Source organism: Plasmodium gaboni, chromosome 11 (genome assembly GCF_001602025.1).
Source record: "Plasmodium gaboni strain SY75 chromosome 11, whole genome shotgun sequence".
Classification (NCBI taxonomy): domain Eukaryota; phylum Apicomplexa; class Aconoidasida; order Haemosporida; family Plasmodiidae; genus Plasmodium; species Plasmodium gaboni.
Window position 1 is genome coordinate 551362 of NC_031491.1, and position 11912 is coordinate 563273.

The 11912-nt window shown below is 17.9% G+C and overlaps 3 protein-coding genes across 3 annotated transcripts in view; 2 read left to right on the top strand and 1 right to left on the bottom strand.

The window, feature by feature from the left end:
* Positions 1-1507: 1507 nt before the first annotated feature.
* PGSY75_1118100 (putative AP-1 complex subunit sigma) lies at positions 1508-2061 on the top strand (the record flags this gene model as incomplete). The annotated part of the gene is made up of 2 exons (XM_018786303.1): positions 1508-1689; positions 1776-2061. 2 exons carry the CDS (start codon positions 1508-1510, stop codon positions 2059-2061), a joined length of 468 nt encoding a protein of 155 aa, XP_018641098.1.
* A 924-nt stretch (positions 2062-2985) lies between these two features.
* PGSY75_1118200 (putative heat shock protein 90) lies at positions 2986-5688 on the bottom strand (the record flags this gene model as incomplete). Its single annotated transcript, XM_018786304.1, has 1 exon — positions 2986-5688. One exon carries the CDS (start codon positions 5686-5688, stop codon positions 2986-2988), a length of 2703 nt encoding a protein of 900 aa, XP_018641099.1.
* Positions 5689-8735: 3047 nt separating this feature from the next.
* PGSY75_1118300 (putative insulinase) overlaps positions 8736-11912 on the top strand; it is a gene marked incomplete at both ends in the record, with an annotated part of 4518 nt that continues 1341 nt past the window's right edge. The window contains one exon of the mRNA XM_018786305.1: positions 8736-11912. This exon is cut by the window's right edge and continues 1341 nt beyond it. Coding sequence (XP_018641100.1) covers positions 8736-11912 — 3177 coding nt within the window.

Here is an 11912-nt window from a genome sequence, read left to right on the forward strand (position 1 = left end):
AATGTGATCATACGTAATTAATAAAATATGTATTTTAAATTGATTAAAGTATACAATTTTAATTTAAAAATCAAAAAAAATATAAATGAGAAAACTTGAAAAATATAAAATAGAACTTTTAAAATATTTTATTATTTTTATTTTATTTTTTATTTTTTCTTCTTCTTATTCTACAAAAAACAAAAAAAAAAAAAAAAAAAAAAAAAATCTTAAATCTGATATTTATATATTATTGATGTCTAATATATAATTTTTTTTTTTTTTTTTTTTTTTTGGCTTACAAAATATATAATATAAAAATATTATATATATTATATATATATATATATATTTATTTATTTATTTATTTTTATTACACTTAATAATATGGTAATAAAAAATATATATTAACTGAATAATATACATATATAATATAATAAAATACCTTATAAAGAATATATATATAATATATATATATATATATTGAGAGATATTTTAATATATACATATTATTCTTATTTATATAACTCCGGTAATATAAATATATATTTACAAATATATGTATATTATATATATATATATTATATATATATAATTATTTTGTAACAAAAATAGTTTAAATTATGGTGTAGAAAAGAACAAGAAATCGAAATTTCTTTTTTTTCTTTTTTTTCTTTTTAATTTCGTTATTCTTAATATTTTATTTCTAATATGTTTTAAACTGTAAAAAATATACACGGAGAAAAATATTATATACATATAATTATATATATATATATATATATATTTTTTAAACTATAAAAATATTATATATATATATATATATAATAAAAATAATATAATATACGTTACAGTGTTTCTCTTTTTATAATTTAATTTTTTTTTTTTTTTTTTTCTTTGTAATATTAATTTATTATAAAATAAAAATAATGTAATTTTTATATTATATTATTTGTATGTATATTTTTATACCTGACCTTTTTACTTTGTATATATAATAACATATTTATTTTACCTGTTTTTTTTCTTTTTTTTTTTTTTTGTTTTTTAATTAATGAGCTAAATAAATGTTGTAATATAAAAATATTTATAAATTGTATGTGTTATGTAAAATAAAAAAATAAAAAAATAAATAATTAAGTATATATGTATATAATATATACATATATATTATCTTACATTGACAATATGTATTATTAGAGCTAATGGTTATTTTTCTTATTAAATGTGATATATATATATAGACAAATAAAATATACATATATTATATATATATATATATATATATATATATATATATAATGTATGAGAAATTCTTTTGTTTTTATTTATTTTATTCTGCATAAAAATTATTTTTATATCATCATAATTTTTGAATTGTGTTTACTATTCTTTGTGAATTTATTTAAAATTATAAGAATAAACAAAATATATATATATATAAGGGGATACAACTAAAGGGATGATTCTTTAAAAATACAAATAAATATATATTTTTATTTTTTATTTGTTTTATTTTCTTCAAAATATGATTCATTTTGTATTACTTATTAGTCGACAAGGAAAAACGCGACTAGCCAAATGGTACATCCCCTTATCTCAAAAAGAAAAGGCAAAAATAATAAGAGAAACATCACAAATAACTTTAAACAGGACTCCAAAACTTTGTAATTTTGTGGAATGGAGAGAATATAAACTTGTTTTTAAAAGGTAACACTGTTTATTCATATATATATATATATATTTATTTATTTGTTTGTTTATTTATTTATTGGTTTAATTTTTTATTTTTGTAGGTATGCCAGTTTATTTTTTATTGCTTGTATAGATAAAGGTGACAACGAATTAATTACCTTAGAAATAATACATCACTATGTAGAAATATTAGATAAATATTTTGGCAATGTGTGTGAACTTGATTTAATTTTTAATTTTCATAAGGCATATTATTTATTAGATGAAATATTAGTAACTGGTGAAATGCAAGAGAGTAGTAAAAAAACAATCCTTCGTATTGTCTCAGCTCAAGATTCATTAATGGAAGATAATAAAACAACTAAAAAATTAGGAGCCCTTATATAATAATTTATAATATCAACAAATTATTTTATTTGGTTTTTTTTTTTTATATATGTATAAATTTATTGAAAAATTAATTTTTTTTTTTCTTTTTACACACCCACTGATGATAAATATGTAACACACATATAAAATATATATATATATATATATATATATATTTATTTATTTATTTATAACTATATTTGCTCATTTCGTTTTACTTTTTTTTTTTTTTTTTTAATTTGCGAGCTCATAAGACTGAGCTAGCCCTTTTTTGTGTAAACTGTTTAAAACAACTGTTTTTTTTTTTTACTTTTTTTTCTTATTAAGGAATTTAAAAAAAATATATAAAAATTAATAACACATATATGTAATAGATATGTTCTTGGTAATAAGATCAAATGTTATGGAGTCCGAAATATTCAGATAATACATTAATATAATTTTTTTATTTTTCAACATAAGTATATTTTTTATTATTATTATGCCCCTATCAAATATAAATTACATATAATAACCACTTGTGAAAAGAAATATTTGTATGATATTTTATATGACGTAGATATATTTAAAAAAAATATATATGTCATATGTGTCTACATTAAAAAGAGACATACATACAAACATACACATATATATATATATATATATATATGTATATTTATTTATTTATTTATTTAATTAATTATAATTACCAGTTTGTGTAACGTTCATTTGGAACACATATAAAAATATATAATATAAATGTATATGAAAAAAAAATAAAATAATAAAATAAATAAATATCACACATATATTTATATAACTACAAATATAATATGTTTATAATAATTTTCCTTTTAAAATATAACAGCAAATGTATTACGTAAAACCAAATAGTAAACAACAATAACATATGTATATAAATATATATATATATATATATATATTTTTTTTATATTAATTTTATTGGGTAGATGATTGAACTTCCTTCATCATAGTGTCCTCATTCGTATTATTCTCTTTGGTGTTAACATTATCATCTATCGACATGACATTTTCATTTGCTACATCTATTGGTTGATCCTTTTTATTTTCTTGAATATCTTTTTTTTCATAATGGTAAGCATATCTTGCTGTTAATACCAAGAGTTCATTTAATTTACTTAGAAGAGAACGTGGGTCTTCTAATATTCCAGCTGCTATACATGCATTATCATATAATTGTTGAACTAACAATTTGGCTACCTCTTCATTCGTATTTTTTAGATGATATATAGATGTGACGATTGTATGTGAAGGATTAAGTTCTAATGTTGCTGGTAAATTTTGAAACATATTCATACTATTACTATTAGTAGTATCATTAAAATCTGCATTTTTCATAGTAGCTTTCATAACCTTTCTTAATGTAGGTGATAAGAATCCTGTAACAACTGCTGGAGATGTAGTTAGTCTTTCTGAAAATTTTACATCTGAACATTTAGATCCTAATACTTGTTTAAAATAAGTTTGTAATTCTTTTTTTTGTTCATCATTAAAGAAAATGGATTTTTTTTTTGTTTCATTATCATTATTATTTGTATTTAATAGAGCTTCATCTAGATCTTCATTTTGAGAAGTGTCTATAGAAATAAATTTGTATTCTTTATATGATTGTAAATTCATAAGAACAAATTCATCTATTTCTTCTAATAATAATAATACATCTATATTTTGTTTTTTGAATGGTTCCATATATGGAGAATTTAATGCTACATTTTTATCATTTGCTGAAAAATAATAGATATTTTTTTGATTGCCTTTAAAATTATTAACATATTCTTTTAAAGATATAAATTTATTTTGATTTATTGAATAAAATCTTAATAAATTCATTAGAGTATTTTTATAATAATTTTTATTTGAATCTTCTAAAACACCTTCTTTTAAATTATAATTATAATTTTTATAGAATTTTAAATATTTCTCTTCATTTAAATCTGCTTCTCTTTCTAATGTTTTTAATATTTTACTAACAACAACTCTAGATAATTTATCAATTAAAGAACTATCTTGCATATTTTCTCTGCTAATATTTAGTGGCATATCTTCACAATCTATAACACCCTTAATAAAATATAACCACTTAGGTATTATATTATCTGCATTTTTTTTGACTAATACTTTTTTACAGTATAAAGATATTTCTATATCATTTGATTGTTGAAAAAGTCTTGATGGAGCTTCTTCTGGAATATAAAAAACGCTCTTAATAGATAATGGTGCATCTGTTTTATATAACATTTTATATAAATATGTTTTATTATTATCTTCACCATATGATTTATTTTTATTTAAAAAATTAAAAAATTTTCGATGTTCCTCTTCTGTAACGTTATCTTTACACCACAATGGTTTTTGTTTATTAACTAAAATTTCTTCAACCATATATTCGTCATTTGATTGTTTTTGTGGGTTTAAGTTTGATTCATTTTCATTAGATTGATTGATATTCTCACTATTATCTTGTTTTGTCATACATTCATTTGTTTTGCCTTCCTCTTTTGAGTTATTCATATCAATTGATCCTTCTACATCCATATTTTTTTCACATTCATCATTCTTCATTTCTTCCTTATTTGCACTATACTCTTCAGTTGGTTGATGGTCCTTGTTCGTTTGTGACATTTTTTTTTTTTTCTTAAGAACATAAACAGGGAAATTAATAAAAGAAGAGAATTTCTCTACAATTTTTTGAACATTATCAATATTTGAAAATTCTTTACAAGTATCTTTTAAATGACAAATAATTTTTGTTCCTTTAGATATGTTATCAATTTCTTTTAATGTAAATGTTCCGTTTCCATGTGATACCCAATGATATCCTTTTGAGACATTATGATCATATGATCTTGTAAATACTTCAACTTTATTTGATACAACAAAAGAACTATAAAAACCAACACCGAATTGTCCTATTATATCTCCTTCTTGTGTTTTTTCATTCACTTCTCTAAGTATATCTTTACTATTATTATTATTATCATTATTAATAATATGATTATTATTATTGTTAATATTATTATTATCGATTTGTTGTTTATTTATATGATTTAAATTTCCTTTTTTGTCTTTTAATTTATTCAAAAAATTCAAAGAGCCACTTTTAGCTATGGTACCTAAATTATCTATAACTTCTTCTTTGCTCATTCCAATTCCACTATCTTCTATAATAAATAAATTTTTTTCTTCATCTGTAGATACTTTTATATGGAATAAATTGTTTTCATCACCTACAGAAGATGATATATCTTCACAATCTTTTATAATTCCAGATTGAATTGAAAATCGTAATTTTTCTATAGCATCTGATGAATTACTTATTAATTCTCTTATAAATACTTCTTTATCTGTATATAAAGAATGAGCAACAATTTGCAATAATTTTTTCGTTTCAGCTTTGAATTCATAATTTTCACATTCACTACTAAAATTTCTTCTATGCATATTTGAAAGTATACATATTTTATTTATTTCAGCATTTATTTTATTCTTCAAACATGCAATGCTACATTTTTCTTGTCTGCAATTATAAAAAAAAGATTTATTTACTCTTCCTTTACCTTCGCAGTTTGATATTCTCCTGCTTAACTGACTAGAGCATTTCATAAACTTAGAAAAACTCATTTTATATACACAAAAAGGGTTAAAAATAAAATATATAAATATATATATATATATATATATATAATAATAGTTATAATGTTAATAAATATTTATAGATATATTGGATTCACATAAGATGTTATATACACTTATATGTGCAACAGTATTGGATATAATTACATATATATAAAAATATGTTATATAAATAAATAAATATATATATATATAATATATATATTAATATTTTTTTTTTTTTTATATATAGTTCTGATTTATATATATCTTGTAAAATCTAACATTTATATATAATTATATATTTATTGAATATAAAATAATACCCTACATATATATAAATGATTAATTTATATATATATATATATATATATATATATATTTTTTTTAATTTTCTTCTATATATCTTAATTATTCAAAAAAAATAAAATAAAAAAAAATAAGAAAAACAAACTGTACATATATATATATATATATATATATATATATATATATTTTTTATATGTTCTTTTTTTTTTTTTTTTTTTTTTTTTTTTTTTTTTTTTTTTTTTTTTTTTTTTTTTTTTTTTTTTTTTTTTTTTTTTTTTTTTTTTTTTTTTTTTTTTTTGTTAATTAAAGGACTCTATACACTAATAATTTTCTATCATTTCAAATATATATATTTTCATATATGACCACAAGTATATACATATTATTATATATATATTATAATATTTTTATATTTTTATATTTATTATTTTAATTTAATAAAGGTTCAAAATATATTATTGCCTCTAGGAAATTTTTTTTTTTTAATATAAATACTACAATTTTATGATGATGTTATAATTGCATAGGAAAATAAAAAAATAAAAGTAAATAAAAATAAAATAAAATAAAATAAAATAAAATATATAATATAAAATAAAATAAAATAAAAAATATGTACACTGCTTTTTTTATAATTAAATGGTTTTATATTTTTTAATTTTTTTTTTTCCTATATATATATATAAATAATATATATATTTATGTGTAATTATATATAGGGAGGGATTAATGTCGAAGAACTTATTATATATATATATATATATAATATATTTATTTATTTATTATTTTATATTAAAGAAAATTATTCATTTCTTAATAATAAAATATTATATATATATATCATATTGTATATATATATATATATATATATATATATATATATATATATTTGCAGTATACATTATTTTCTTATAATCCTTATTTTTTTTATCTACATATTAACAAAAAAAAAAAATATATATTTGTATCAATTTTTTTTTTTTACAAAATATTTATATAATTTATAAAATACTACGGAAAATAAAAATATAATATAAAATAATATGTGTACATCAATTTAATATATATATATATTAAATAAGTACGTACATATATATTACTATATATATGTATATTATTTTGTGTGGTTCATTTTTTATGTTGAAATTTTTAAAAAAATCAGAGTTAAGAAAAAAAATATAACCAAGGAAATATATAAATAAATATATACATATATATATATTTTTTTTATTTTTGTTCCGTCATATTTTCAATCATTGTTTAAAGACTATTCGATAATAACAAAAAAAAAAGAAAAAGAAAAAAGAAAAGGTCCTTCTTTTTTTTTTTTTTGTTACTAATTATAATATTAATTGGAATTTATCTATAAAAAGATGTATTATTATATCTACATCTTAAAAAGGAATATATTCAAAAAAAAAAAAAAAAAAAAAAAAAAAAATGTACATATATTTTTTGGTCATATATTATCATATATATAATATATATATATATGGAAAAATTTATAAGGCTTTTTTTTTTTTTTTTTTTTTTTTTTTTTTTTTTTTTTTCTCATGAGAAGAGTATCATCCTTCAAAAAAATAAAAAATAAAAAATAAAAAATAAAAAATAAAAAATAAAAAATAAAAAATAAAAAAAAAAATAAAATATATATAATACTTATCCACAATAATAAACATAATATATATTATATATTATATAAAAAAAAAAAAAATTACATTATATGATACTTTTTAAAAGGGAATCTACAACAAGAATATACTCTTTATATATTATATATATAAATATATTATATATTTCCATCTGTATATATAAAAATGAATAAATTATTTTCAATAGTCTTCATATGATATTTAATTAATATGCGTATATGTTGAAAAGTCTATATACAATAAATACATATTATTTTCTAATCCATTTTTAAAAAAAACATAAAAAATATATTTATATACAATATTTATACATTGAATACGATAATTTCATATGTATGAATTTAAAAAAAAAAAAAAAAAAAAAAAAGAACCTTTCATAATTTTATTATTTTATAATTTTTTCTTAATTAAAAAAAAAAAATAATAATAAAAAAATACAAAACAAAAAAAAACAATACAAAAAAAAACAATACAAAAAAAAACAATATAATAATATAATACAAAAGGAGAAACAAAAAAAAAAAAAAATAAAAAAAATAAAATAAAAAAATAAAAGGATACCTTACTATTTTTTTTAATATTTATTTATAAAATAAAAATAAAAGGATACCTTACTATTTTTTTTAATATTTATTTATAAAAAAAAAATAAAATATATTTAAAGTTTCATAGGAAAATATTTCTTATTTTGAATTGTAAAAAAAATGAGAAACGTCCCTTATATATAAAATAATATATAAATATATGATAATAATATATTTATATATATATATATATATATATATATATATATATATATATTATAATATGTTTTTATGGTATTATATTATTCATTTATTTATGTATTTTTTTTTTTTTTTAAATATATAAATAGATAAATATATTTTTTTTAATATTTTAGAAATACTCTTAAATTAAAATTTATCATTCCAAAAAAAAAAAAAAATAAAAATAAAAAAAAATAAAAAAAAATAAAAAAAAAAATAAATAATATATATTATATAATATATATAATATATATTTTTCTTGTTCTAATAAATTATCATATATATATATATATTTATTTTTATTTTTTAAAGAATAATAAAAAAAAAAATGCACGAGTATGTAAAAATTAATAATATAAAACTCGAACAAGATTTAGAAGTAGAAGAATATTATTCCTTAGATTCAGGATTAAGAATAATATTAAATAAAACAAAGAGTCCTAAGATATATGGATTTTTTACTTTATTAACAGAAGCAGAGAATGATGAAGGGTTACCACATACATTAGAACATTTAATATTTTTAGGTAGTCATAAATATCCATATAAAGGTTTATTAGATTTTTTAGCATATAAATGTTTATCAGAAGGAACTAATGCATGGACTTCTATTGATCATACTTGTTATACTATTGAAACATTTGGTATAGAAGGATTTTGTAATATTTTGCCAATTTATTTAGATTTTATTTTGAATCCAACATTAGAAAATGATATGTTTCTATCAGAAGTTCATCATATATTTGAGAATGGAACACATAATGGAGTTGTTTACTCTGAAATGAAATCAATTGAAAATAATTGTGAGAATATTGTTGAAAGAGCTGTTATAACAAATCTTTATCCTAATGAAAAAAGTGGTTATAGATTTGAAACAGGGGGAACTTTAGAAGGATTAAGAGAAACTAATAATAATCGAGTTAAAGAATATTTTAAAAAATTTTATAAATTAAATAATTTTGCTATAATTATATTTGGTAATTTTAAAAATGATATTATATTAAATATCATCCATAATTTTGAACAATATCATTTGCAATTAAATCCTTCCCAAAGAAAACAAAATATAAAAATAAACAACACAAATATAAATGAAAATGCATATACAAATATAAATGAAAATGCAAATATATATACAAATGCATATACAAATACCAATCACTGTGATAATAATCAAAACCTAAATGATCTCATCAAAACAACAAACCATAATACTTGCCCAAATAATCAAACAAACAAAACATATGATATCAACAAATGTAAAGAATTATTTTTAAAAGATATTCAAAGTAATGACAGACCATGGAGAAGACCAGAAAATATTGAAAAAAGAAAAGGATCATTAATCATTAAAAAATATTATCCATGTAATAATTTAAATAATGGGCAAGTTACAATAGCATGGAGAGGATGTCCATGGAGTGACGTAAAAAATAAATTAGCCATTTCATTATTAGGAAATTATCTTACAGATTTAACAACATCTCCTGTAAGCAAACGATTATTAGAAGATAAAGAAACATATTGTAGTAGTCTAGATTTTTCACTTGAAGATTTAAAAGAAAATTATTTCTCTATTGATATATATGATGTATCATATAAATATAAATGTCGAAAGATGTATAATAATAATAATAATGATAATAATGATAATAATAATAATAATAATAATAATAATAATGATGATGATAAATCGAAGAGTAGCATACACAATACAACTTGTGACCATAACGAAGATAATAAAAATGCTGCAAATACTTTAAACACTTCAAACACTTCAAACACTTTAAACACTTTAAACACTTCAAACACTTCAAACACTTTAAACACTTCAAACACTTTAAATACTTCAAACAATCCAACCCCACATAATGATAACATAAAAATGAATGTTGTTGCTAATATCACACGAAATTGTTTAAATGAAGTATATGAGAAACCATTAAATATGGATAGATTAAAAAATATAATAATACGATCCTATTTACAACATTTAAGAGACTTAGAAACATCACCACAATATTTATTGAACGAAATATTAATAAAATATTTTATTTACGCATCTAATCTTAGTGATTTAGAAAAATGTTTAAATCTAAAAAAAATATATATTCAACTTCTTAATGAAGATGAAAAATATTGGAAAGATATTTTAAAAACGTTTTTCATACAAAATGATTATGTGGAAGTACGTTGTTATCCTAGTTTTAAAAAAGCAAAAAAAATTGAACGCTTTGAAAAAAAATTAATTGAAATGGAACAAGAAAAATATGGTATGGAGAAACTAAATAAAATGGTTGAAAATATTAAAAAAATTAAAGAAGGAATAGAAAAAAAACCAACTGAAGCTTCAATAGATATAGTTCAATCTGCTAAACCTAGAAATGTATATATCGAAGGTATAACGGTATTTAGAAATTTCAAATCATTGATAAATGAACCCAACAAAACGGATGAGCAAATTTTTGCTCATTACAAGAGTGGCATAAGCAATAATAATAATAATAATAAAAATGATAATAATAATAAAAATGATAATAATAATAAAAATGATGATAATAAAAAAAATGATGATGATCATAATAATAATAATGATGATCATCATAATAATAATCATCATAATAATAATAATCATCATCATAATAATAATCATCATCATAATAATAATAATCATCATAATAATGATGATGGTCTTAGTGGTGGTGATCCAAATTATAAACTACTTAAAAAACTTACGAACGATTTAAAACGAATTATCTTTCCAATTCAACTAAGCAATATACATTCCAACTTTGTTTGTATCCACGTTTTAATAAATTCAAAAAATATTAATGACTGTTTAAAACCATATTTGCCTTTATTAAGCTATCTTATGTTCGAAACAGATATTCTTGTAAATAATAAAAATATAAAATGTGAACGTTTTATGGAAGAGATGATTAGAAATACAATTAATTATGATTGTAATTTTGGTCTTGGTGAGAATGCAAAAAATTTTAAAGCAGGTGGCTTAGGAAATATTATATGTATTCAAATAGTTGGATTATTAGAAAATTATGAGAAATTATTTGATTTATTATTTTTATCTATATTTAAAATGAACTTAACATTAGAAAGATTAGAAATTATATTAAAATCAGCATATCAAAATTTATTACAAAAAAAAAATAAACCCAAAACATTAGTAGTAAATTTGGAATATGCCTTACGATATATTAAAAATAGTAATTCTGGTTTAGTGTCTATAGGACAACAAGAATTAATTTTAAAACTTATTGAAAATAAAAATAATTTATTAAATGTATATAATAAATTAAATCTATTAAAAGATGAATTATTTAATTTAAAAAATATAGCTCTAGTAATTGATGGAGATTTTTCTAAGGTCCAAAATATTTTTTCATGGTATGATAAATGGTTTACAATTAAAAATGAAGAAACACAAGAATATATAATAAATAATCCAATTATTAATTTTTCTTTTAATTCTGATATGACTAATACA